The sequence below is a fragment of the Myxine glutinosa genome, chromosome 5 (genome assembly GCF_964187855.1).
Source record: "Myxine glutinosa chromosome 5, kmMyxGlut1.1, whole genome shotgun sequence".
Classification (NCBI taxonomy): Eukaryota; Metazoa; Chordata; class Myxini; order Myxiniformes; family Myxinidae; genus Myxine; species Myxine glutinosa.
In genome coordinates, this window is record NC_136265.1 from 200,603,718 (window position 1) to 200,630,605 (window position 26,888).

Consider the following 26,888-nt stretch of genomic DNA (forward strand, 5'->3'; position numbering starts at 1 on the left):
GGGGAGAGCAGTACTCCATCAAACTGTGGATGAAGGCTTTGTAGGTGGATAGGGGTTCAGGTGTGCCAAGAAAGGACTGTACGGTGGAGGATGCACGGTCGGTGCCTGGCTTTGGAGGCCATCTTAGAAATGTAGTTTGCCCAAGAAAGATCATGGCTGAGAGTGAGACCCAGGAGTTTGAATGACTGAACTTCCCCAAGAGGATTGTTAATAAAGTAGCTGGGAGGGTTTGCCAGACCAGACAGACGAGAGTGAGATTTGTCAGGATTGTAAAAGACCTATTCCAAGTGTTTGACCGGCTTGTGATTTTTTCCTAAGGTTTGAAGACGGGGAAGAGACTGCAGCCTACCTGTCTGAAGTATGTCACGGCAGAGGTAAGGGGTGGACATCAAGATGAAGTAATGAGCAAATAGATCAATGGGATTTTCCAGAGTCAGAGAGATCATTGATGGAGGTTAGGAATAGGATGGGGCCTAGAACACTACCTTGAGGCACTCCGGCGTTGGGAGTTCCCTTGGGTGGCACACGTTGGCTACGAGAGTAGAGGAAGTCAGTAAGCCATGTGTGGAGTAGACCTTGGATGCAAGAGGCATTTATTTAAATACAATACCTGCTCGTCCATTTTTTAAGGTGTGGTCGGGGCTGTGGCCTCGAAGAGGACCTGCATTCTTTTCTCTTTTACAATACAAATAACTCCTGGATATCTGGTTTACATAAATTGGTGGTTTTACCTTTCACGAGATGTTTTAATGCGTGTGACAAGGCACCTGTAGACCTCACGGCCGACCAGGTATGTGCTGGGGCTTGGCCCCCCAACACAACTTTAACCACCTGATTGGCCGAATCGCATCGTTAGGCACAAAGTTCCTTTCTGTTCGGTTTCTCAAACTCAAGAAACACTTCCTCAAAGTGTTAATTAATTAGCAATGTCAGTGGATCAGTGGTTTTCTTTCTTTTTTCCCCCTTTTTCACTTATAGATATTCAGTCAGTGCAGGACATCGATCTTAATTTATGACGTCAAAAAAGTCTCACCTCCACCCCTCATGTGCTTAGTAACATCCTGATCTCCTTGACCAGTCGCCAAGGTAAGGCGGTCATGACGGTTACAAACCAAGGGGAGTTAAATGAACAAACCGGTGAGGAATATTTACTCAAATAAAGACAAATAGATTCCAAGGTTCAGGTTTCAGCAACTGCCGAGGTATTCTTCACCGGAGCGTGGAATTTACTCCGTCAAACACTGCACCAATTATTTGTTTTTCTACGGATACCGACAGGTACATTGTTTGAGTTCCTTAGTTGTTTTTGTGTTGTTGCCTCATTCTACAGTTGTTCCAAGTATCCTGATTTGAATTCGGCAGGGGATTTCCAACCGGTTTAGGCACAATGCAAGAATATTGACGCTGTACAAATGTACAAACACCTAACCAGATAAACAAGGTGAATACATGGTTTCTGGTTTCTAGCCAACAGGTAGTCACTTGATACAGGAACAAATTTTGGCCTCCCCAGGGATCTGCAGGACACACGTGGTCCACCAGGAACTCCTTTCTGGTGAAACGACCTAAATCCAGAATCACCGCTCACCTCCATCCATTAGTTCCTCTTTTCTTTCCCACCTGTGGAACCAACTTCCACATCCTTTTCAATCTCATTCTTCCTTCCAGGTCTTCAAGACAGATGTTCAGCACCATCTCAGATGATACCCAATCCAACACCATGGTCTTTTCTACATCCGTTAAACCATTCCTACCAAATCCCCTACCAACACCTTGCTTCTCTATCCACCCCTTGCGTTCTCCGTTGCCCTCACCGTCACCTGCACTACCTCTTACAGTCACCCGCATCACTTGTTTGTACGTCTCCATCTATTCTAAGTTCTCCTCCCATCCTGCCAGACTATGCATACCAAAAAAAAAAGGAAAAACATTTCACTGCAATCATTTCATGTCCATGCTTTGCTCACCTGTTTCCTATCCTCAAGACACCATGTTCAGTTACACCTTCTGTGTTCATCGTTTACTGGTGGTTCATGTTCAGCCTGTGGCTGCCAGTTGCATCATGTTCAGGGGCGGCGGCTGCCACTGATGAAATACCTCTATTATCTGTCATCAGGTACTCATTTTGTTGATCTCGAAAGGAGACAGGCTGAGTCAACCCACCTGGTGTTAAAGGTCCACAGACACGGAATCTCACTCAAAATGCATTTGATGTCATCCAAATGTCTTTTTATGGTGAATTCAAATATGGCATTGATTTTTTGTTATATTCACTCTGAAACATTAAAAATGAAAGAAAACCGAACCACTTGGGAACGCCCCTAAAAATTCTGCCCCACACCTCAAAGCCTATGACGTAACCCATGTGACGTCACCTCCAGAACGCAGCTCAGCTCGCAAGCACGCTCCACGTGCATTTGCTTGATACAAATCAAACACTTATTTTAACTCCGATTTACATTCTGTTTCCACTTTTAGTGAGAAGTAGGGGTCTGTGCAACCATTCATGAACTTTATTTGGTGCAAATCGGATAATCTTTAGCCGAGTTACCTCAGACCGTGAGTTGGTAATTATATAATTCACACAGTTGAATATGTGCAGGCTGCTCCACGGAGCGACCTTGCGGGCTTATCAACGAGGCGAGGCGTGACACATGTGTCTCAGCATACCTCAGATCAAGATCAAGCAAATCAAAAGTAGAGTACGTACAAATTACACGGAACGGATCGCGGGCCGAAGCATAGCGAATCGAGATGGCATGGACTTCGTTCTGGAGGTGACGTCATACGTCATGTGATCTGGTAGCAGTGAAATTCGGGTTTTTTTTTAGGGCGGGGCTTAGCAGGGTGCAAGAGCGCTAAAAAGGAAAGGGAAAAAATTTATATAAAATAAAATTAGCTATTACTTATTACAAGAAATTGATTTATATTAAAAAAAAACTGATACTCATACAAATAAGTCAAAAATGTTCTGCATGTCTGGACCTTTAATTGAAACTCAAGACCCTAAAATCTTAAGCCAGCCACTTTAACCATTAAGTGAACACCAGTCTGTTTTGTTTTGTTTGCTTAGAAGTTGATGTTTCTAGCAAATCCTTCCTTTCCCCTCAACTTGCGTTGTCAGTCTCTTATTTGTTCCATTATCCTGCTTTACAATACGTGTACGTAACTACATAGCGAGACAGGGGATTTAACAATCAACATCCTTTACAGGGTATATAGATTGCAGTAGATCTAAGCATGAACTAGAAAAAAAGTTTCCACGGAGACATTAAATTATCCATTTCATTCAGATTAAAATTGACGATCTTAATCATAGTTCGGGTTAATCGGATGAAAATTGATGGTTTTTGAAGTTTAACCTTTTGACCTCAATATCAATATACTTCTCAGTTGTGACGACCTCTACATCTTGGTAAAGTTTCATGCTGATTGGTTTAGAATTTTGACCTGTAAGCGGGTGACAAACAGACTAAAAAGGTCGACCGACCACTACACTTGAAAGATCTTCAATTTCGCAATTAAAGAGCACACACATTGATGAATCATATGAAACACTGGGATGTCAGGTTATAGCTGGGCCGACATTCAAACCCAGACAAGATGGCCCAGAGCACGAGTGTGCGTACCTGCAGGCCTGTTTACGCTATTCATATATAGATGCTGGAGTGTATTTTATAAAAGGCCATTGGTCCAACACGCAATAAACTCCGACTTTGCAACTGCAGTATTTATCATCCCACAAATAATGCATTACAAATGGAATCGAAGACATTTGCAAGGAAATACAATACCTTACTCAACCCCTTCCATCCATATTGACCCCTGTAAAGTCAAAAGGTAGAGACCAGAGCAACATTTACCTCTGGTCTGGGGCAAGGTGTTTTCAGCCCAAGGGTTGTCTGGTCTAGTTAAGAGGCAAAGGATAGATGGGCATAACACAAACCTTAATTTTGCCACCATTCTTGACATTTTGACCCTGCATCATTGAAAAAGAAGGTTCCAGACCAACATTTACCTCCTTTAGTCTGAAGGGACTGTGGCAAGATATGTTTTGTGCCATGTTGCACGGATTGGTTCAGAACCTTTAATTTCACATCAGATTTTGACCTTTGATCAACTGTGGGTTCTAAATAAAAGTAGTAAAGTAATATCTGTCTACTTCCATGTGTCGGGCCTGTGATATGGCATAAATTTACCGATTTCGATCAAAATTCATTGAAATAGCGAGGCATGGCAAGTCGTGAAACTCAATTTTAGCGACCAATATTGACCTTTGACCCAAAATATAATCCAAATAGAGCTATGCTACTGCGTCGCCAATGTGCCTCCGCATAGTCCCTGCCCGTGACAACGGGTACATGCCCTCATTCACTGTCCTAAAAAATAAACAAGTTTGGTTTAAATCCCTTCAGCTGTTTTGAAGTATCATATTTTTACCACGGGACAGGTTTCACATCGATCGGTTAAAAGCGTTTTCGGACAAGGGATTTTTTAAAACATCGGCTTTCAAGCTAATATGGCTGTCAAACCACGTGACATACGACATGAAAAATGTACACTCTGCATATGTATGGGTAGGGATCACGTTTGTGAAGTTTCGTGTCGATTGGAAGAGGTTCGTTTTTCTATCCAAGATGGCTGCCAAACCACGTGACCTATGATATCATCATTTTCAAACTATATGCAACATGGTGTTAGATGACAGTTGTAAGATTTCACATCGATAGGGTGAGCGGTTTTTAAAATTGATTAAAAAAAAAAATTTGTATACAGAATCGAGGCTCGTGTAAGAGCAAACACATTGAACATGAAAACATGCACAGACACATACAACATACAAGGAAGGGAGCGGGAGACAAGAAGGGGGAGAGAGAGGAAAGCACACAAGCACAACAGAAGAAGAGAACCGGGACGTCGGTAGATCTGTGGAAGCGGAAGGGCTGGGGGAGGGGGGAGGGGTGCACGGTTTCAGAGATAAAATAATTTCATATTTTCCTTCAATTCAATATGGCTGCCAAACCATGTGACCTATGATGTCATAAATTTAATGGTACAACAACAGAATATTTCAATACAAAGGCGTCAGAGATCATGTGCATGCAATTTCAGATTTTTAGGATAAGGCATTAGATTAAAACATTTATGGCTGGTATACCACTTCACCGATGATGTCATCATTATCATGTTTTCTTCGCCTTTGAGAGTATTTCAGCCTTGAGCCAAGTTTCAATTTTTTCCATTCAGCGGTTTCTGAGAAATGTATATTTAAATTATTTCTGTTTGATCCAAGATGGCTGCTATAATCCATGACCTATGACATCACAATTATCATCAAAACTTTTTGCATGGGTGTCACCCCTGAAAGTTTCGTCTCAATCGGACATGTGTTTGTCGAGAAAAACGAGGTTCGGCCCAAGCGGACAGACAACCCGAAAATACCGGCCACCTGCGGGGGCGGACGCATAAAAAACGACTAATTTGAATTTTTTTTCCACATCCATAAAGTGTCTGTTTGAAAACCCTTTATAACAAATTTCATCTCTATTGACTCAAATACAACACAAAGGATTGGCAAGACAAAACATGTGATTTATCAGTATTTCATAAAGGGGAGACAGAGTGGTATAAAGTGGGGATTTAAACATGTGGGAGGGCAGTTTGCTTCTCTTCCTGGAAAGGCAATCCAACTGAAGGCAAATTCAGGTCATTCCACAAAGCACACACGTGTGCGTCCACACTCAGGAAAACCTTGTGGACCCTTGTCCATTCTGTCTCTGGTGTATGCTCCCCCTTCAACCTTTTTCTCACCTCAAATGGCACCACAGTCGAGTCTGCTCATGAGAAAACCGAACGCTTAAACTCTGCGTTGCTTCCAAATCTCAGGTACCCAACCCCTCACTTCCTGTCCCTACCTTAGTACCTTAGCTACTTGCACCCGACTACTGGGCGCTGCATTGAGGTGAGGGAGTTTCTGACAATCCTAGACTTCAACTGTGCAATTGGCCCAGAGGGCATCAGCACCTGAGTTCTGAAAACCTGCTCTGCAGCTCTTGCACATCCACTTTCTGCTCTGTTCACCCGATAATATTCCGCCAACCAACCACTTGGTAGTCACCCAACAACACTGCTTTACACAAACATGCTGCAACAACAGATCCTTTTCACTACAGGCCTACTAGCTTACTTCCAATTATAACGTCATGGAACTCAATAATCGCAGTCGACATCAACTCCTTCATTTTCTCTGACGGCCTGACCTCAGATCATCAGTTTGGTTTCTAACCCGGACACAGAACCCTGGACATGCAATTGCTCTCCCAACAATGGATGGAGGCCCTGAATCTCACACATGAGATCAGGGTCGTCTCTCTGGACATATCTCAACCATGTAACACCCTGTCTTGCTCTCCAAACTCTTAGGCCACCTCCTTTCATGGCTAGCTGACTTCCTCGACTCTGCTGACTCGGTCTTCTGGCCGAGTCAAGATATGGCTCTCAATGAGATCCTCTCATCTCCTTGTCAAAACTAGTGATCTCGGGTGATGTCCAGACCTGTTCCTCATCAACAATCTTTGATTCTCTGGAAAGCCTCCATATTCTTTCACTGATGCCTTTTTTTTCTTTTCTTTTTTGTATACAAGATCGAGGCTCGTGAAAGAGCGAACATTAATCACACAAAAAGTCAAACCGACACACAAAACACAAAAAACAAAGGGATCGGCAGACAAGATCGGGAGAGAGGGGGAAGGACACAAACACAGCATTTGAGAGCAGGGACATCGGGAGAAATGTGCGAGGGGGAGGGCTTGGGGGGAGGTGGGAGAGGTATAAAACATATGAACACTGCAAGGACTCTGGGGTGAATTAACGGGGGTAGAAAAGATCAAGGTTTTGGATGGGGGAAGATAAGAGATGGTAGTGAACAGCTGTTTTAAAGACCAGGAGGGAGGAGTGGGATTGAAGGGAGTGGGGGAGTTTGTTCCAGAGGCGGGAGAAAAGGGGAATGAAAGAGTGAAGGTGAGCAGAGAGCCTAGATTTTGGCAGTTTAACCATAAGAGGGTTGCAGGCAGATCTTGTGCGACCTGAAGGAAAATTGGGGGGACAGAGCACAGAGAGAGCTGGGGGAGCAAGGCTGGAGAGGAGTCGGTAGAAGACAGAAAGACCACCAACCTGCCTGCGGTGAGTGAGTGAAAGGCCCTCAGAGTTAACTTCATCGCAGGAGATTCCAATGATTCTGAAAGCTTTGGCCTCAACAGCGTGAAGCCGAGCGAGGTGTGAGGCAGGAGCACCAGCCCAGAGGGGGGAACAGTATTCCATTGAGCTGCGGATGAAAGCCTTGTGTGTGGTGAGGAGCTCAGGTGTGCCAAGGAAGGACTTCGCACGACGGAGGATGCCCAGTCAGCGACTGGCTTTGGAGGCCAGCTTGGAAATGTGGTTTTTCCCAAGAAAGATCATGGCAGATAGTGAGACCCAAAATCTTGAGCGACAGAACTTCTTGGAGAGGATTGTTGGGAAAGTAGATGGGAGGGTTTTTCAGTCGGTCCTTTCGGAGAGACATTGTAGGAGTGTGAGATTTGTCAGGATTGAAAGACATGTTCCACTTGTTTGACCAGTCTGTGATTTTGTCCAGGTCTGCAGAGAGTGAGGAGGCTGCAGACTGCTGATCTGAGGGATGAGGAATGGAGCGGCAGATAGTGGAGTCATCAGCAAAGAGATAGAGAGGATTTTCCAGAGAGTCGGAGAGATCATTGATGAAGACCAGAAATAGCACAGGGCCCAGAACACTACCTTGGGGAACTCCAGCCAGAACAGGAAGGGGAGATGAGAGAAATTCATTCAGGGCCACACGTTGCCTACGACCAGAGAGGAAGTCCGCAAGCCATGAGTGGAGATTTCCATGGATACCATAGGAGAGTTTGGTGAGCAGAGCTGGGTGCCAGACCGTATCGAAGGCACGTGATATGTCAAGTGAGACAGCTCTGATTTCCTGTTTGGCATTGAGGACCTCCATCCATGGTTGAGACAGCAGAAGCAACATGTCCAGAGTAGAATGACCTGGTCTGAATCCAAATTGATGATCAGAGTTCAAGCCATTGGAGAAGAGGAAGGATTTGATATCCGAAGCAATGATGGATTCCATGACTTTGCTGATAACTGGAAGCAGGCTGATTGGTCTGTTGTTGCAAGGATCTGTTTTTGCACCTTTTTGTGTAAAGCGGTAATGTTTGCTGATTTCCAAGATGCTGGCAGATAACCTTGAGCAAAAGAGGGTGAAAAGAACAGAGAGAGGGTGAGATAGAGCGGCAGAGTAGGATTTTAGGACCCGTGGGCTAATGCCGTCTGGTCCAGTTGCAGAATCAGAGTCGAGGTTTGATTAAAAAAAACTTCTCCACCTTGTCAGGAGAGAAGGACACAGAGTCCAGGAGCAGTTGGGTTCGACTGGGAAAGGTGGGAACAGAGAGAGATGGGTTTGGGACACAAGATTTTGAGGCAAACACAGAGTTGAGGCATTCGGCTTTGTCACGTGCGGTGTCAACTGTGTAGCCATTTGAGGTAAGGGAGGGGATGGAGGGGGAACAAACACCAGAAACGGATTTGACCAGACGCCACCAGGATTTGGAGGAAGGAGACAGGTTTGAGAGTTCAATCTTGAGTGTGGAGAGATGGTGCTTCCTTGCACTCCTGAGGGTAGACACACACTTGTTTTGAGCTTGGTGGAAGGAACTGAGATTGAATTCAGTTGGATTTGCCTTCCAATAGGCAAAGGCAAGTTGTTTCAGGGCAACAGCCTCACCACAAGAGTCAGTGTACCACGGATGGGAGGAAGGGTATGACAACTGAAGATGAGATGGGATAAATCTGTGCATGAGAGACTGAGAGAGAGAGCAGTTTGCTTTGGAAGAATTCCCAGGAAGAATTGATGTCAGAGGCAGTAGAGATGGGAGACCAGTCCAGGTGATTGATGGCTGCTTGCAGCCCGTGCCAGTCGGCCTGAGTGAAATGACAGACTCGTCGACGCTGAGGAGGCTCTTTGAGAATGGCCAGAGAGATGTCCACTTTAACAAGCACATGATCAGAAGAACCGATTGGAGCAGAAGAAGAGCAGCAGACATTTGCAGGGAAGTTAGTCATAACCAAGTCCAGAAGAGAAGATACTCCATTGACTGAGATCCGGGTCGGGAAATTGACAGATTGTGTCAGTCCCAATGAGTCGCAGAAGTCCTTTGCTGAGGTGCCATGGCTGGTGAGAGATGAACCCACACCCAGCCAGCTGGCATGATGACAGTTGAAGTCGCCACATATGAGGAAAAGAGAGTTTGGACGAGTTGATAGAAGTTGGTCCATGTTGTCCGACAGAGAAATGTAAATGGAGTCATCACTGTTTGGAGGACGGTACAGAACACATATGAACAAAAGGTGGGAGCGGAGAGGAAGCCGTAGCCAGAGGTACTCCTGCGGGTGGGGTGGAGAGAGGGCAGTGCAGGGAGAGTGAGGAAGAGAGTTTTTGATAAAGATAGCCACCCCACCACCAGGACGAGGCTCAGGTCTATCGTACCGGAGGAGGGAGTAACCAGGAAGATATTAAGGAATCAGAGACATCTTGAAGGAGGAAAGTGCTGTAGCATTCCTCTTGGAGGTAATTTGGGACCGGGTTTGAGAGACTGTGAAAGTGTGTTTGGGCCTTACACTATACCCGGCTGCCAAAAAATAATACATCACACGTTTTTTTGTGTGTGTGATGTCATACACTCCTTAACTGATGCTGTACAGACACACCTGACCAGAGCAAAACCTCTTTAACTGCACACTGAGGAATGCCTGCCATTTTCTTCTTCCTCTCCAGAATTAAGCAGCATAATGATGTCACCATGACGACGTTGTGCAGCCGCTTCTACGAAGCAGGTAAAAAGTTTGAAGATCATTGGAAACTCTCGCAATGAAGCTGAGTCTATGGGCCTATCACGTCGGTGGTCTCTGTCTCCTCATTTTTGGTCTTGCACCCTCCTGCTCTCTCCAAGCTCTGCCCCCCCCCCCCCCCCCCAGGTATCTGCAGGACTCGCACCGTCCATCAGCAAATCCCTCCGTGTGAAACTGCCTAAAATCAGAACCACTGCTCACCTCCATCCATTTATTCCTCTTTTTTTTAAACCTCCTGTGGAACCATCTTCCACATCCTCTTCAATATCATTCTTCCCTCCAGGTCTTCAGGACAGCTGTTTACCACCATGCAAAACCATGATCTTTACTACACCCGTTAAACCACCCCTACCCATCCCAAAATTTTGCTGATGTAACCAACTTGATCATCCCTTCCTTTCTCCTCTACCACTCGTGTCGTTGCCTGCATCCCTGGTTGTCCGTCTCCATCTACTTTCTTCCTCTACCCTGCTGTTAGCGTTTCCCCTGTCTCCTGCTCTTCACTTTGTTCTGTTGTGTCCTGATCTGTTCTGTGTCCTATCTCTTCCACGGGCCTAGACCGAGTATAAAAGCCCAGATTGGCAGCAAAAGCTCTGGTATTCAAGCGGGCGAATCTCGCCACTCACCCATGACCGATTGGATTGGTTGTGAACACGACCTCACGCAGCTCTACCTGGTGCCGAGTCACCTTGAAGAGATGATGAAAACGAGCTGAGGGATGTGATCCCATAGCAGGGAGAAGAGGGTAACAAAAGAGTGTAGATGAGCAGTGAGCCTGGATTTGGGGAGGATAACAAAAATGGATTGAAAGCCGAGTGAGAAAACACCAGAAGACACATTTATAGTTGGGCCGAGATTTGAACATGGTGAAGCTCACGAGGGACAAATAGCTGATACAGTAGGTGCAGTGAAACCAGAAAATGAGGCAAATCAAAAGAGCAGATAGAAAACTGCTAGGTTATCAACCTTTCTGTGGAAGGGGAAGAGGAGGCCTTGTACAGTACCTCAGCCTCCTGTTGAGAACCTCAAATAAGCTTCAAGGCCTTGGATTCCACCAAGCCACTACAGAGAAGGCTTTGCACATTGTTGGAGTTCTTCCTCTTCTTTCCTATACAGCACAAGGCTGTCGCATAGCATCATTGGCTGAGAGCGAGGGTGTGCCGCTGAGGCAATACCCTCTGAAGGTGAGGACAGGCATTTCGAATTTTGATAGGATGCCGGCGATAGTTCGCGGACACTGTAGGACCTTTAGTGTCCACCAACTAATGTCAGCAGACGGGTCGTCCGGTTTAACGTCCACCAGAGGGACGGGCACCATACATTGATGAATCACTGGGATGACCGTTTATAAGTGGTCGGGATTCAAACCCAGGCGAGACAACTCAGGAGTGTGAGAATATGTTTAGGCCATCCTGCCAGTGGAGTTGAGAAGGGTTTAGGAATGATTTAATTCTGCAGAGGACATGATGTCCGTTTGTCAGTCCAAAGAGCTATAAAGACTGAAGTTCTGCGAGAGGTTGATTGTAGAAGTAAACTGGAGGGTTACCCATATAGTCTTTACCTAGAGACGAAGTAGGAATCACCTGACAAGCTAACTGGAATCTTGGAAAAACAACCATTTGCAAAATACCAACAAACTTAAAGAAGCCAATAATGCAGTCGATAAACAGTCAGTAACTGGTGTAACCTGGATACCAAGAAGGTCAACATATCTACACCTGTGCCCAAGGCAGGTGCAGAATGAGGGACAGTGAAGAAATGATGAAACCACTGGGAGGTTTATTCAGTGAAAATCTACACCAACAAAAAGATATAGGGTTATCAGATTATCGAAGAGTAAACCAAGCACGGTGATGCGTACGTGTACACAAGGGAAGTTAAGCCGTGTTTAACAAAGAAAAACAAACAAAACAATGGTATAGTTTGATATCAAAGCACACGCTCAGACATCTAACGCATCTTTAACTAGATAGGTGAAACAGCACGATAAATGTAACGATAAAATGGAGGAAGTACGTGCAGGTCAGCTTTGGAAATAGCTCAATATTTATGTTTCATGTTCAAAGCTTGCACTTACTACTTCCGGTGGAGAATATAACTGACTTGACCTGAACGCAAAGACTATGACCTGACCCAACAACAAGTTTCTTCATAAGCAATTGAGATAGTAAGGGAACACAACAACGTCTGGTACGAAAGGGACTAATTGTAGTTCTGTAGGACCTGCTGAACTCTAGACGCTCGATACTGAGCCAGCTCTAACCTTTCCAGGGTGTGCGTGTAATACAGCAAACAACTGTAGCTGAACTGCAAAGGTGCCGAGGAAAGTGCCTGATAATAGCAAACCCTAAATGGTCTTTTAAAGGTCAACTTTTTATTTATTTATTTATTTCCTTATCTTCAGGCCGCTCGGCTTCACATCTCACTCCTGCCCATTTGCCTTTTCTCCGTTGTAGATGTAACATCCCACTGCTCCAATGTTCACTCCTGCACGCACAGAAAGGCATAATAAAATAAAACCTGCACGACGCGGGATGCACGGGCACAGACGCATGCACGCACGCACGGTTTGAAATGTGTGCACGCTGAAATTTTAACTTCTCGAGAGACCGTGTGGTTTCAATAACTAGTGAGGTACCCGCTTCCTACTTTGTGCTACGCACGGGTGGGAGGCCAGAAGCAAACAGACAATGCAGAAACGGCGAATGCTAAAGCATGAAACCAATAAATTCCACATTCCTGCAGCACCTTCAGTCGCAAGTAAGACATGGACAGCAAGTTCGTGAAGGACTTCCATGAAAAGCGTACCCGTTGGCAAACAAACGGGTACGTTTGTCCCATACTCAGTCAATGGCGAATCTGCATATGGCGATCCGTGAATTCACGTTTGGAAAGTAGAAACCGTCATGGTATTTCGTCATTCACTTGAACTCGATATCTCTTTTTCATTCCAAACAGCATAACTCCAATCACAAATGAAATAATATTAATATAAAAAAATAAACTTTTAACAACATTCGTGACATAAACAAATACTTCAATCCTGATGTGAAGTTCCGTACGGTTGGGTGAACACAATTACGAATTCAAAATCGTAATTGTATTCACTCAATTCCAATCATCAATTGGTACTTTAACAAAACGATTAACATGATTAACGTTTAACGATTTAACATTACGAATGAATGACGGTTGTACTTGGATAGTATCAAACCTGGGCATTGCCGTCATCTGTCCACTTCCGCATTCGCGGCAGGTTCATAAGTCATCAAAATCTAAACAGTATTTGTAGAATTTCAACAAAAGCCACATCACTGTTCATATCGGTAAATAATATTCCATAGTGTTTGGAAAAACTGGGAAATTGGAAAATTGGAAAAACAATATAGCCTATTTTACTCCCAGTGGTCCCAGGAATACCTACCCAAAATATCGTTGCGATCGGTTGAGCCGTTTTTGCGGTACCTTCGAACGGACAGACGGACATTTGGTGAATTATAGTAAGATGCGTTCCCGTATGGCTATAATGTTGCTCGGCCTGAGACGGCAACCCACCTTTTGGTCCAAAGAGTAGGCCATAGCAAGGCACATGGCAGTAAGGCTTCCCATCGTGCTGTGGAATTAATGGCAAGCAGTCAAGAATGTTGGGGTAGGGATGGAGACACAAACATCGAGTGTATATCCTTACCTACGGTAACCATGACATTTAAATACACCACTGACCAATGAAAACGAGGCACTTCTGCTCACGTATAGAACCAGATAGAGAGACTCGCAGATATTAAAGTGGTGTTTCTTTTTTTTTTCAACAAAATAATTCTTAACCATACTCGATTCTTTAAATGCCCTATTACCACAAACCCGGACATCCTGGTCATTAATTATTGCACTGAAGTTTGGCCATTCAAAGAGCATCAAGGAAGAGCCCAGATTATCCTAATGCATTATCCAGTTGCAGGTAATTACAATGAGACAAATTACAATTCTGGTGGGTAAATATCGCCATCTGGTGTCCTTCTCGTCCGAAAATTTCCGGGATACAACCGACGGTTCATTGTGATTAGCTCCCAATTTTTCATCACTCAGTCGTTTCCACGCACCTCAGCATGGCTGCCGGCCGTCAGAGTCTTCTTGCAGCGCTCACAGCGCAGGCAGGGCCTGTGCCAGAACCTACCCAGGGACATCATCTTTTCAGCTGCCAGAAAAGAGAAAATAAAGCAAAACGGAGCGGGGGAGGCAAAGGGAATGGATGGTTTGGGTTAGGAGACCAAATAACGCTGATTTTGCAGGGACAGAAACAATACCACCAAAATGAAGCACCACCACTACTACTACCTTGTTATGCGGCATGTGCCCTTGAACTGAAACTCTAAATTCCACCTTCCCTACCTCTTCCACCTCTCCCTCATACCCTCAAACCCACCTTAAGAGTCTTGGTTGTAAAGGTTTCAATGACCGACACATTGACTTGGCATAACCTTTAAAACTTTTATTACCTCCTTTACTGAAGGTGGGCGGAGGTTATGTTTTCACCCCTCTCTGCTTGTCTGTCTGTGAACAGGATATCTCAAGAGGTTATGGACGGATTCGGACGAAACTTGGTGGACAGGTCTTTTTTTCAAAAGGAGTGGGGATAATAATAATAATAATAATAATAATAATAATAATAATAATACCCGGAAAGAATTATGGCAATTTGTGGTGTGTGGATATTTAATAATAGTGTATTTTCACTGAATTTGATTAATTGATTTGGGCAAGATTTCCAAAATGAGCCCCCACCACCTCTCGTCTCGCATGGCGTTCATGCTCCCACCAGGCCTGCTCTGTCATCCTCAGCTTACAATGTTAAAGGAAGCATTCATCTGGAATGTCATGGAATAAAGGATCCACACTATGTACTGGTATGACTACTTCCCATCTTACAACCCTTGAGGCCATGACATACAAAGCCCTCCTTGTAAATGGAATCTCATGTCAAGAAGCAAAGGCTGCCTGCTTCTTGCTCACCATCAGCAAGTTGCTGGCCTCACATATTTATATATTCTGCTCTTGCTCTTGGTCTCTCTTCAAACCCCTTCCTCTCCAGGTGGCATGGGTAGTGCCGGAAAACATTTCCTAGTGGTCCTACCCAAGTACGCGTATAACTGCATGCTCACCTCCATCATTTCAAACCTCTATTTCTCACCTGTGGAACTGTCTTCTGGATTGCAATGTGTTGAGCTTTTCACGACGTATTTTAAGTCTGCTACCCACCATCATCACCACAACCACATGATCTCTCCCATTTCCATGATTGAGCTTTACTACACCCACATGAAGACCCTTCTCCTACAAATACTCTCCTTGTGCTGTGCTGCATATACTTGATGTTGTCCCACCGCTCTCACGTTGCCCCGTTTGGTCGGTTTAAACATAGCCCTGTTTTGCTCTTCCCTCATCTCTGATACCTGTATTAAAAGTGGGAATATAACGGATGTACAAATCTTATGCCATCACGATAGATATTTAATACTGCAGTAAAAGGAGACAGATTTACATGTTTCCGTCAGTTTATGAGCATCTGTATCTTAAGGAGACAGTAACGATGAAACTGGAAACCTCATCTCTGTCCCATTAGGAATACCAACTTCCTGTCACAGCAGGAAGAAAATATTATCCACAAATAATTCCCGGCAGAGGGAGCAAAATGCAAAGGAAATATACACCAAGATGCTAGCTCTGGTATGAATTCACAAAGAAAGCTTTCATGGCCCCCCAAATTGGCTAGCAACTGATATCCGTGAAGCGTCCAGCCCAAGGTCTAATAGGCCACATTTAGACCAATGAGACGTTTGCAAGGTGCGATAATCTTTATGGAGATACATAAACTGCAGCAGGACCGGAACTTACCAAAATAGACCTTCTTTCCACATCCTGGACAGAGTGACACCTCCCCAGCGAATGAGGTCACATGGCTAGCCCCTGTGTTGGGAGGAGGAGGGAGGAAGCACGTTACCACCTCAAGTGTAAGCCATCCTCTTACAAAACCTCACTGAGCTTAAAGAACCTAGGAAGTGACTGGTATGCTAATTTATAAAGAAAATAAACTACCGGTTTAAACCCCAACTACAGACTTGGCATTTAATATGGAATATATATTTTTTTCTTGACTTGGCTTTACTTTCTTAACTCAGTATATCAATCTGGTGAGTTTGTTTTACACTTTGGTGATTTATTTGTTAAAAGAACCATGTCACTGATTGTCTGTCGCAGCAAGAAGTCAACAACAGGATTATATCACAGGTGGCGTGGCAAAATGTACGGACAGGTGCATTTGATGATTGGCTTCACAGTCGGGTATACAAGGGTTGTTGCGTTCTGTATTAGTGGAAAACAACTGCTGCACGACTCCAAAAGTTATTGCCGCTTCCTCTGGAGATGGTCCGTCAACTCGACAATGCTGTTTGTCATGCAGTGGTGGCTTTACGAAATTACGGCATGAAACAGCATGCTATTGCTCGGCAGTATGGCATCACTCAAGGTCAGGTGTCAAAGATCCTGAAACAAAATGCTCAGAGGGGTGTCTCTACTCCAATACCGAGGCCAGGACGTCCCCGCAGAACCACAAGGAGGGATGATCGCCAGCTGCACTGGTTAGTCCGCAATGGCCGTACCAAGTCAGCTAATCGGCTTAGGGCTGAGTGGCAGCAACTGACAAATGTGCCTGTATCCAGAAGGCTAGTCAACCAACGACTGGTTCAAGCAGGCTATCGTGCCAGGCGTCCCCTGAGAAAGCCACGCCTGACCAGACAACACCGCCAGCGCCGATTGCAGTGGGCCAGAGAGCACCGTCAATGGCAGCCAGGACACTGGAATCACGTGATCTTCAGTGACGAGTCTAGATTTCTGGTCTATCGTCAAGATGGCCATGTCCGAGTGCGCAGACAAGTGCATGAAGCCTACAACAAAGATTGTATAGTGCCAAGAGTCCAAGCTGGAGGTGGTGGGGTGACCGTTTGGGCTGCTTTTCATGCAGGGGGCAAAACTGACCTGGTTGTTCTGAATGGAAACCTGAACCAGTTCAAGTACAGGGCCATTCTGGAAGAAACATTGCTTGCATTTGCTCGTGCAGCCTTTCGAGGAAACTTTGTCTTCCAATATGACAATGCACAGCCTCATCGTGCTTGCATGATCCAACACTTTCTTGCTGAACGTGGTGTAGAGCATATGGAGTGGCCTGCCATGTCCCCGGATATGAATCCGATAGAGAACTTGTGGGCAGAATTAACGCGTCAAATCGACCACTTGGACCAGCAGCCGACCTCTGTGCGTGAATTGCAGCAGGCGATTGTCACTGCATGGCAAGCGATTCCTGTCCAAACCTTGGCAAATCTCGTGAACAGCATGCCTCAACATGTACGTGCTTTCCTGAATGCTCGTGGGGGTTACATGAAGTACTGAACTGTAATTTTACTGTCCGTAATGCCAGTCGTAATTTAACTTTTGTTTTTGTTAAAAATTTTTTTGGCTAATGTGCAAAATAAAGAGATACTTCTGGAAAACGTACAGACGTTTAACACAGTACTGTCCATGAATTGAGTTCGATATCAGTTTACATCACTTTCAAGGATCAATTTATTTGTTTCGAAATGTCAAATGTGGTTTTTGTTTCTTTTAAAGGTCACATTAACAAAATCTAGAATAATTTCAACATAATTCCAATGAACTTTTGGTTCTAAGACATCTTGAAAAGTAAGTTCACCCCCACCAAAAAAAATTCCATATTAAATGCCAAGTCTGTAGATTCAACCAATCCATGACAACAACAACTCAACAAGTGCAGTTATCCGTCCATTTCGCAACAGCAAACAGATACGTGGAAACTGCACCAGTTCGGGGCAATCCACCAGTTAGCATAACAAAGTTGGCCTTGTGAAGTCCAGATTGCGTGCGTGCACCGCTGACACGATGCCAGTTTCAGCATGATGATAACCACTGGTTATCAGGGTACACTTTACATAAATAGGAAAGATAGAGGAGTCTTCAACAACTATGTCTGTAAAAGAAATGAGGGAGGAGAGGAAAGAAAAAGGAGCGTATGAGAGGTTTGGAAAGAAATAGCAGTAAAGACAAGAGAGGGAAGAGTAATGTGTGGGATATACGTGAAAGGTGCAGCGGGTCAAAAATTCCGCCATTTTGCATATTCAATATATAGACGAGTTCTTTAGAGCAACTTTTCCCCCATTTCATAAACACCATTTTTAGACGCAAAAAGCATCATGTGCATCTTGGTGCATCTTCGCTCGGCTATTATACCATTTGCATACATCATTTTATGTGACGTCCTCTGTTGCCAACGTCAATCGTTCAAACAAAACTCTCGACAGAAACAGCTATATTTCTTATGCTGATAGGTAGCATAAAATAATCCCCAGGTTACCCAATACCCAGTGATGAATTATCATTCGACTTGGTCACTGCCTTAGCAACCAGTGCATCCTGGGAAACAGCCAGCCAATTTAAATTGGAAGCAAAGACTTTGTGGATTAAAAGAGAAAAGGAAGGCCGAAGTCTCCCTAGTCTTAAGTCTAATAGTGGGGCAGCTTAGCACCGAATTTCAAAGGGATGGGGACATGCCGGATAAAAGCACCAACATTTTATCAGGCAATCTTCAGGGTCCCAGCTATGATTGTATAACCGGCGCCAAGCGATACGACCACTCTTATTTGAATTTTTTTTATTATTTGTGAATTTTTTTTTTGAAAATGTTGTAAAAAGATTTTTTGGGGGGTTTTTTGGAAAAGAAATGTTTTTATTGCAGAAATGAGAAATATAGTCTTTTCCGATCATTTTGGTGTAATTGTTTTTAAAATCGAACATCTAGAAGTATTTTAAAACAATATTTGAAAATTAGGTGTCTCGGGTGCATTTCCTCAGCATCTAAGCTTCAATTCTAGAACGGCGCCAAACGATCCGAACAGCAAGATGCATGCACAATAGACATTTATATATATATTTTATTTAATTACATGCATATTATATTAAATCTGCTATATGTTGAAATAAATCTGCTATATGTTGCTATATGTTGCAATTTTCCTTGTATTGTGTTTCCTTGTGTTGCAGGTTTCGAGGGCTAGACTTCATGAAGATGGAATGGACACAGTGCATAATTTGCCAACAAACTACACCTGAATCCCTGCGCTGCCCCTTGAATGCACGTGGAGCAGACACATCAGCACCGGCGGCCTATGCATCATTCCTAGAAAATGTGGCTCACTTCAGAGAACTGAACTCGTTGCCGGTGCCGCTGCATTTCGGCAGTGATATCACTGTGGATGACCTCATCAGGAATCGTGCACAGTGGCACAAATCCTGTCATTCACAGTTCAATGCAAACAGACTGGAAAGAGCAAGAAAGAGGGAGAGAGATGTTACCCCTGAAAGTGGCACTACTGAAGGCAGGTGCCGGCGGCCGCGCCAATCGCTCGACAAGACCATCTGCATATTTTGCACTAAGCAAGATGGACTCCTGCATGAATTTAGAACTCTAGGCGCAGATGATAACGTCAGGTTTATGGCCAGCGATCTGCAAGAGACAGAGTTAATGGACAGGATTGAAGGAGCCGGTGACCTTATTGCCTTGGAAGCAAAGTATCATCTGGCTTGCCTCGTTGGTCTTCGGAATCGTCATCTGTCTCTAGTGAGACAAAGAGAAACTTCCAAGGATGAACCTGCGAATGTGAAGAAGTTCAAAGCAAGAGCTTTCGTAGAACTCCTCACACACATTGAAAGCGAGATAGAAGAAGGTACATTTTGCTTCAAGTTGGCCTCATTGAGGCACCTCGACGAGAAGCGCTTTGCAGACTTTGGTATTACCAGTGACATCAACAAGGGCCATTTCAAGGAGCAAGTTTTGAATCACTTCCCCCACGCCCAAGAGCAAAGTGACGGGAAACAAGTGATACTCGTGTGTGAACAAGGAATGCAGGAAATGCTGAAGCAGGTGTTCAAACAGGACTTTGAGGGAGATGCTCTGATTTTGGCGAAAGCTGCCAGGATTGTACGAAATGAAATCTTCAGCTCAAGCGGGTTCAACTTTGATGGTGCCTTCCCCAGTGACTGCCAGCAGAAGGCTGTCCCGACCCAACTCAAATCCCTGATAACCATGCTGATGAAAGGGGCTGATCTGAAAGACCAGGACACCGCGGATTCACAGGCCTGTCTCACAGCTTCACAGGTCATCCTTTACAACTGCAAGAAGACCAAGAAGCGTGAGCAGAGAGCCCCAAGTGACACACAAGGGCCCCAAGTTGGCAGATCACGTCATTCATCAGACTGTGAACTACCCCTTCCGCTGTACATCGGCCTCAATGTGCACACACAGACAAGGTCCAAACAGCTGGTCACAAAGATGTATGAACTGGGCATCAGTGTCAGCTATGACAGGGTCCTGCAAGTGGAGAATGAAATCGCCACTGCCATCTGTGAAAACATGAAGATGAAAGGTGTAGTATGTCCTGTCCAGCCCTGCCAAGGTCTCTTCACCGTGGGGGCCTTAGACAACCTTGATTACAACCCCTCAAGCACAACCGCCAAAGGTTCCTTCCATGGAACAAGCATCAGTCTCTTCCAGTCGCCAACTGCATCAAATAGGGGACAGATCCAAGAGGAATAACATTGATGTCAGGAGGGGCAAAGGCCCACCAGCTGCCACACTGCTTTACAAATGTTCCAGCTGTGGCACTTCCCAAGGCGTCGGTGGCTGTGCCCAAGCCAACCCGTGACATCACAGCTGTACATGGCTACCTGAAGAAGGCATGCGAACAAGAAAAGAAATGGCTGGAACACGCCAGTCAGCTCTTGGCAAAAGAAGAGGTGGTCAAGGGAGATTGTATAGCCTGGTCCGCCTACCATGCCTCGTTTCAAAACAGTCCTGCTCAAGAAGTAGAAGCTGCCATCACTCAACTTCTGCCTCTCTTCAATGAGAAGTCAGCCACACCTGCAATGATCAAGCATGGAATGGATGTCATCCGTGAATCTACACAGTTCCTGAACCCTGGACAGATTCCAATAATAGCAATGGATGCTCCGCTGTATGCGCTTGCCAAGTTCATTCAGTGGCACTGGCCTACCACACACGGTGAAGACCAGTATGTTGTCATGTTCGGCGGAATCCACCTGGAGATGGCGGTGTGGACGACACTTGGAGACTACCTAGACGGATCTGGATGGGCGACAGCAATAAACCAGGCAGGCATAGCCTCTGCTAGCACAGCTGAATCCTTCCTGAAGGCATCACACCTGACGAGAACCAGGCATGCCCACCAAGTCAGCGCTCTGGCACTCTCCAAGCTGCAACATGATGCCTACCTGAAGGGAGCTGCTGGTGCAGCAACTGAAGATAGGACAGAAGAGGACTGGAAACAAAGCATGATCACAAAGAGTCCAACCTTTCAGTACTGGGACACCATCCTGAGGATTGAGCTCCTGGGACTCACCTTCGTTCGCGCTCACAGAGAAAGAGACTTTCCCCTGTATGTCGAGTCTCTGAAAGCCCTGGCACCATGGTTCTTCGCACTTGACCACCATAATTATGCCAGATGGGTCCCGATCCACATCCGCGACATGGAGAGCCTCCCTCCAACAATCGAAGAGGAGTTTATTGTCAGAGGCAACTGGGTTGTTCAGAAGACAGCCAGAAGGTTCTCCAGCATTCCGATCGACCAAGCCCATGAACAAAATAATGAGCTTGTGAAGGGCCCTGGAGGAGCAGTCGGCCTGACTGAAAACCCACCAGCCTTCAAGAAGTGGATGATCGCCGGACCTGAGCAGGCACGCATTCTCACTGAGTTTGAGCGGGAGTACACTGCCATCTCAGAAGATGAACGCCAGCACCACGAAGAAGGTCTGTCTGCGCAGAAGACATTTCACGAGCAAACACTGGGCCTTATTCAAGTTATCAACGAGATGAGCAACCCGTTCCTAGATGAAGGAAGCGAGCTGATTGCACTCGACACGCGGCATGTGATTGAAGAATCTGTGGCCAACAGTGTGCATACCATAGAAGAAGTGGGAAAGGCTCAGTACGACAGCTACAACAAGGCTATCATCACTGAACGAAAGCAGTCCATCCATGAGCCTGTGAAGAGGGACTCATTGCCTCTCTTCAGGTCACCATCCAAGGGGAAGAGGAAGCAGTCAGAGGATGTTTCCCTGTTGAAAGATGATGTGTCCCTCTTCTCTCATCTGTACATAGTTGCTCAGAACAGGGATACAGATATGGGAACCTTCTTCCAGCATGAAAATCATCCGCACCCCCCCTCTCTATCTGAAAGAGGAAAACTGCGCCAAGGAAAGAAGTCAGACCTCATTGGTATCCTTGTGCAAGAACCACAAAACTCTCAGAAGGAACCCCCGCCGTTTCTGGATGCAAGAATACTCGACGGTGCTGCTGTGGTGTATCTGCTTCCTCATACTAATGTCACCACATTCAATGACTACGCTAATGGCGTCTTCATCCCCCACATCCTGAAGCTACTTGAATCCTGCAGAAGAGTCGATGTGGTCTGGGACAGCTACATTGCCAGCAGTATCAAGGAGTCAACCAGAGAGAAAAGGGGAAAAGGTGTACGAAGAAAGGTCGGTGGTCCAACCAAGGTGCCCAGCAACTGGCCCGACTTCCTCCGGGATCCCACAAACAAGGAGGAGCTTTTCCAGTTCCTTTCAGACAAAGTCGGCTCCAATGACTGGCCAGATGGAAAGGAGGTCTTCATAACATCAGGCACAGATGTGATCAGCAGAGGTTCAGACCACTCCATGCCACGATGTGACCATGAAGAGGCCGATACAAGGATTGTTGTTAACCTGAAAGATGCGCTGGACAAGGGATGCACCAACTGTTTGGTCCGCACTGTCGACACAGACGTCGTTGCCATACTGATAGGAAAGTACCATTCCCTGACCAGCCAGCATCAGATGGCAGCCATCTGGGTAGCCTTTGGAACTGGAAAGAAATTCATGTACCTGGATATCAATGCCATATGCCATGCTCTGGGAAAAGATAGGTCAACGGCATTGCCTATGTTCCACAGCTTCACGGGCTGCGACACAACTTCCGCTTTCTTTGGCAAAGGGAAGAAATCAGCATGGGAGGCTTGGAATGCCTACGTGGAGGTGACGGAGGCCTTCAACAACTTCATGAATCACCCTTACATGACTGTGACAGTGAACTGCAAGCAATTCCAGTTGCTCGAGCGCTTCGCCGTGATCATCTACAATAAGACGAGCAACTTGGACTCTGTGAACGAGGCACGTAGGGAACTCTTCTCCCAGAAGAACTGGACAATGGACAACATTCCCCCAACGCAAGAAGCCCTTCTGCAGCACACACTGTGCGCAGTCTACCAAGCTGGAATCTGGGCCACCAGTGATCAGTGTGAGCAGAAGCCTCCAATCCCAGAGGGCTTTGGATGGACTCTAGAGAGTGCAACGAAGACCTGGCGTCCTGTGTGGTCCAACCTGCCTGTGGCATCCCAGGCCTGCAGCGAACTGGTCAAGTGTGGCTGCAGAAGCGCCACGTGCGGAGGACGATGCTCATGCAAGAAGGCGCGGTGGAAGTGCACCGAACTATGCAGCTGCCGATGTGAGAAGTAGCTTAGCCGAGAAGTAATTTTGCACCATGTTGGGTGAATATACGCACGGTCTGAAAGAGTATCCATTTTTCTTGATTTTCGTATGTGTTAAGGGCAGGCTCCGACTTTCAGGTTTTTCGGGCATAATTTTTTTCCTAATTAAGTTAGAGCGCTGAAACCAACGGCATTGAACGCGCTGTCCCGAGCCCGTTAAAATGACGTTTATTTCATCTTTCTACGTTAATTAGAACGTTTAAAAAAATTGAGGAAATGCACCCGAGACACCTAATTTTCAAATATTGTTTTAAAATACTTCTAGATGTTCGATTTTAAAAACAATTACACCAAAATGATCGGAAAAGACTATATTTCCCATTTCTGCAATAAAAACATTTCTTTTCAAAAAACCCCAAAAAAAACTTTCCCAAAATTTTCAAAACAATTTTTCACAAATAACAAAAATTTTCAAATAGGAGTGGTCGTATCGCTTGGCGCCGGTTATAGAATCATAGCTGGGACCCTGAAGATTGCCTGATAAAATTTTGGTGCTTTTATCCGGCATGTCCCCATCCACTACCTAAGCTGCCCCACTATAAGTTTAGCTGTCTCCCTTGACATATCACATGCCTTCGATACGGTGTGGCACCCAGCTCTGCTCACCAAAGTCTCCTCCTATGGTATCCATGGAAATCTCCACGCATGGCTTGCGGACTTCCTCTCTGGTTCTAGTCAACGTGTAGCCTTGAATGGGTTTCTCTCATCTCCTCTTCCAGTTCTGGCTGGAGTTCCCCAAGGCAGTGTTCTGGGCCCTGTGCTATTTCTGGTCTTCATCAATGATCTCTCCGACTCTCTTGAAAATCTTCTCTATCTCTTTGCTGATGACTCCACTCTCTCCTGCTCAATTCCTCTTCCCTCAGATCGGCAGTCTGCAGCCTCCTCACTCTCTGCAGACCTGGACAAAATCACTGACTGGGCAAACAAGTGGAACATGTCTTTCAATCCTGACAAATCTCACACTCTTACAATGTCTCTCCGAAAAGACCGACTGGACAACCCTCCCATCTACTTTCTGAATAATCCTCTCCAAGAAATTCTGTCACTCAAGCTTTTGGGTCTCACTATCTGCCATGATCTTTCTTGGGAAAACCACATTTCCAATCTGGCCTCCAAAGCCAGTCGCCGACTGGGCATCCTCCGTCGTGTGAAGTCCTTCATTGGCACACCTGAGCTCCTCACCACATACAAGGCTTTCATCCGCAGCTCAATGGAATACTGTTCCCCCCTGTGGGCCGGTGCTCCTGCCTCACATCTAGCTCGGCTTCACACTGTTGAAACCAAAGCTTTCAGAATCATTGGAATCTCCCACTATGAAGCTAACTCCGACGGCCTTTTACTCACTCACCGCAGGCAGATTGGAGGACTTTCTGTCTTCTACAGACTCTTCTCCGGCCTTGCCCCCCCAGCTCTTTCTGGGCTCTTCCCCTCAAATATTCCGACAGGTCGCACAAGATCTGCCCGCAACCCTCTTATGGTTAAACTGCCAAAATCTAGGCTCTCTGCTCACTTTCACTCTTTGATTCCCCTTTTCTCCTGCCCCTGGAACAAACTCCCCCACTCCCTTCAATCCCACTCCACCCTCCCGGTCTTTAAAACAGCTGTTCACCACCATCTCTTATCTTCACCCATCCAAAACCTTGATCTTTTCTACCCCCGCTAATTTCACCCCAAATCCACTTTTTTGAAATTCCAACTTCTTTCCTGGAAGTCCTTGCAGTGTCCATATGTTTTATACCTCTCCCACCTCCCCCCAAGCCCTCTCCCTCCCACAGTTCTCTCGATGTCCCTGCTCTCAAATGTTGTGTTTGTGTCCTTCCCCCTCTCTCCCCATCTTGCCTACCGCTCCCCTTATTTTGTGTTTTATGTGTCGGTTTGACTTTTTGTGTGATTAATGTTAGCTCTTTCACGAGCCTCGATCTTGTATACAAAAAAAACAAAAAAACAAACAAAAAAAGTGGTATTATAATTCAAGCCAGTAAGCGAAGGCTGTGAAAGGTGTCGATTCAAGTAAGGTCTACGTTTACATCAATGCCTTGCCACCTGCGGTGGAAAATGGGAAACTAGTCAAATGTTGCATCCGGCGAGCCAAACATCTGCCCACTACAAAATTAATCAAAAAAAAAATACACAATTATGGAGACCAACACTAATGGAGACTATGCAGGAAAAGAAAATTGAAATTCAGAAGTAACAAATCTCAGAACCTCAGACACCATTTACATGACAAGCCATCATTACAAAATGGCCGACTGAGCCCTTGGCTTCGGCAAAAACGATTTCAAAGGAAAGACCGGTGTGTGCCAGGCAGAATCGAAGCGGTAATCATTTTCTGGAATCACCAGTTGGTCAGGAATTTAAATAAATAAAAAACACGTCTCCAAAACACGTGAAGGTTTATGGTTCGGAGTAATTAAACTGGAACAGGAATGCTTTGGCAAAATTGTTGTTTTCTGAGCATTATTTTAAAAACAACAACAAGTGCAACAGGCCAGCCATAATCAAGGTGGCACATGCCAACCGACGCCGCTAACGATGCACCTGCGAGTCCTCAGAGCCGACGCGTTCACCATGGAAACACCTGGTTCCTCACATTGCGTCCAAGCTCCGACGAGGCTCGCACAACAACCACCGAGCTCTTCGTGCCCCTCACTCACGTGCATGCCAAACCAAGGGAGGCGATGCAAGAAGCAATCGGAGTGCCGTTTTGCAATCGGCCTTTCCTTGCCGTTTGATGGGATTTTACAGCTTTGATCCCAAATGCAGTAATGAAATACAAATTGTATCCCTGGCATGTAGCCACTGCGTCAGGCTATATTTAGCAAGTGGTGCGAGTACCTACAGATGCTTTGTAGAAGGTCCGGCTCAAAGAGATGAAAAGCACAAACATGTAAGCAAAACTTCAACTACAAAAAAGGAAGCTACTGTAATTATCGGCCCAAACAAGCCAGCGATAAGAAGAGGAAGAAAAAGAGAGAGAAGAAGAGGAAAAAGGAAAACAAAAGGAAGAGGAGGAAGAATGAGAAAATTAGCAGTGTGCAAGATTAGCCTCCTCCAGGGTAGAGACTTAAAGTTTCACTCATTCAAACATGTCCCGTCTCTTCTCCTTCACATCCAAATGATTTAATCCCAAATTGATCTTCATTCTGCCTCTCCCACTCACGGAAGTAGAGGAAGAGTGAATCTTTTTCACATTTTTAAAAGCTCCGAGTCAAGCTCTTTATAAAGGTCTCGATGATGGATTACTCATCTTGTTCACGCCTCTTCACAGCCTCGCTCTCCTTAGCTAGTCCGTCT

The 26,888-nt window shown here is 45.5% G+C and overlaps 1 protein-coding gene across 1 annotated transcript in view; it reads right to left on the bottom strand.

The window, feature by feature from the left end:
* Nucleotides 1-11,683: 11,683 nt before the first annotated feature.
* Nucleotides 11,684-26,888, bottom strand: part of LOC137426497 (cysteine-rich protein 2) — a 65,453-nt gene continuing 50,248 nt past the window's right edge. The window contains exons 5-8 of the mRNA XM_068115085.2: nt 15,814-15,885; nt 14,022-14,116; nt 13,477-13,534; nt 11,684-12,408 (exon numbers count right to left, since the gene is read on the bottom strand). Coding sequence (XP_067971186.1) covers nt 12,344-12,408; nt 13,477-13,534; nt 14,022-14,116; nt 15,814-15,885 — 290 coding nt within the window. The 3' untranslated portion in view covers nt 11,684-12,343. The remainder of the gene's footprint in view (nt 12,409-13,476; nt 13,535-14,021; nt 14,117-15,813; nt 15,886-26,888) is intronic.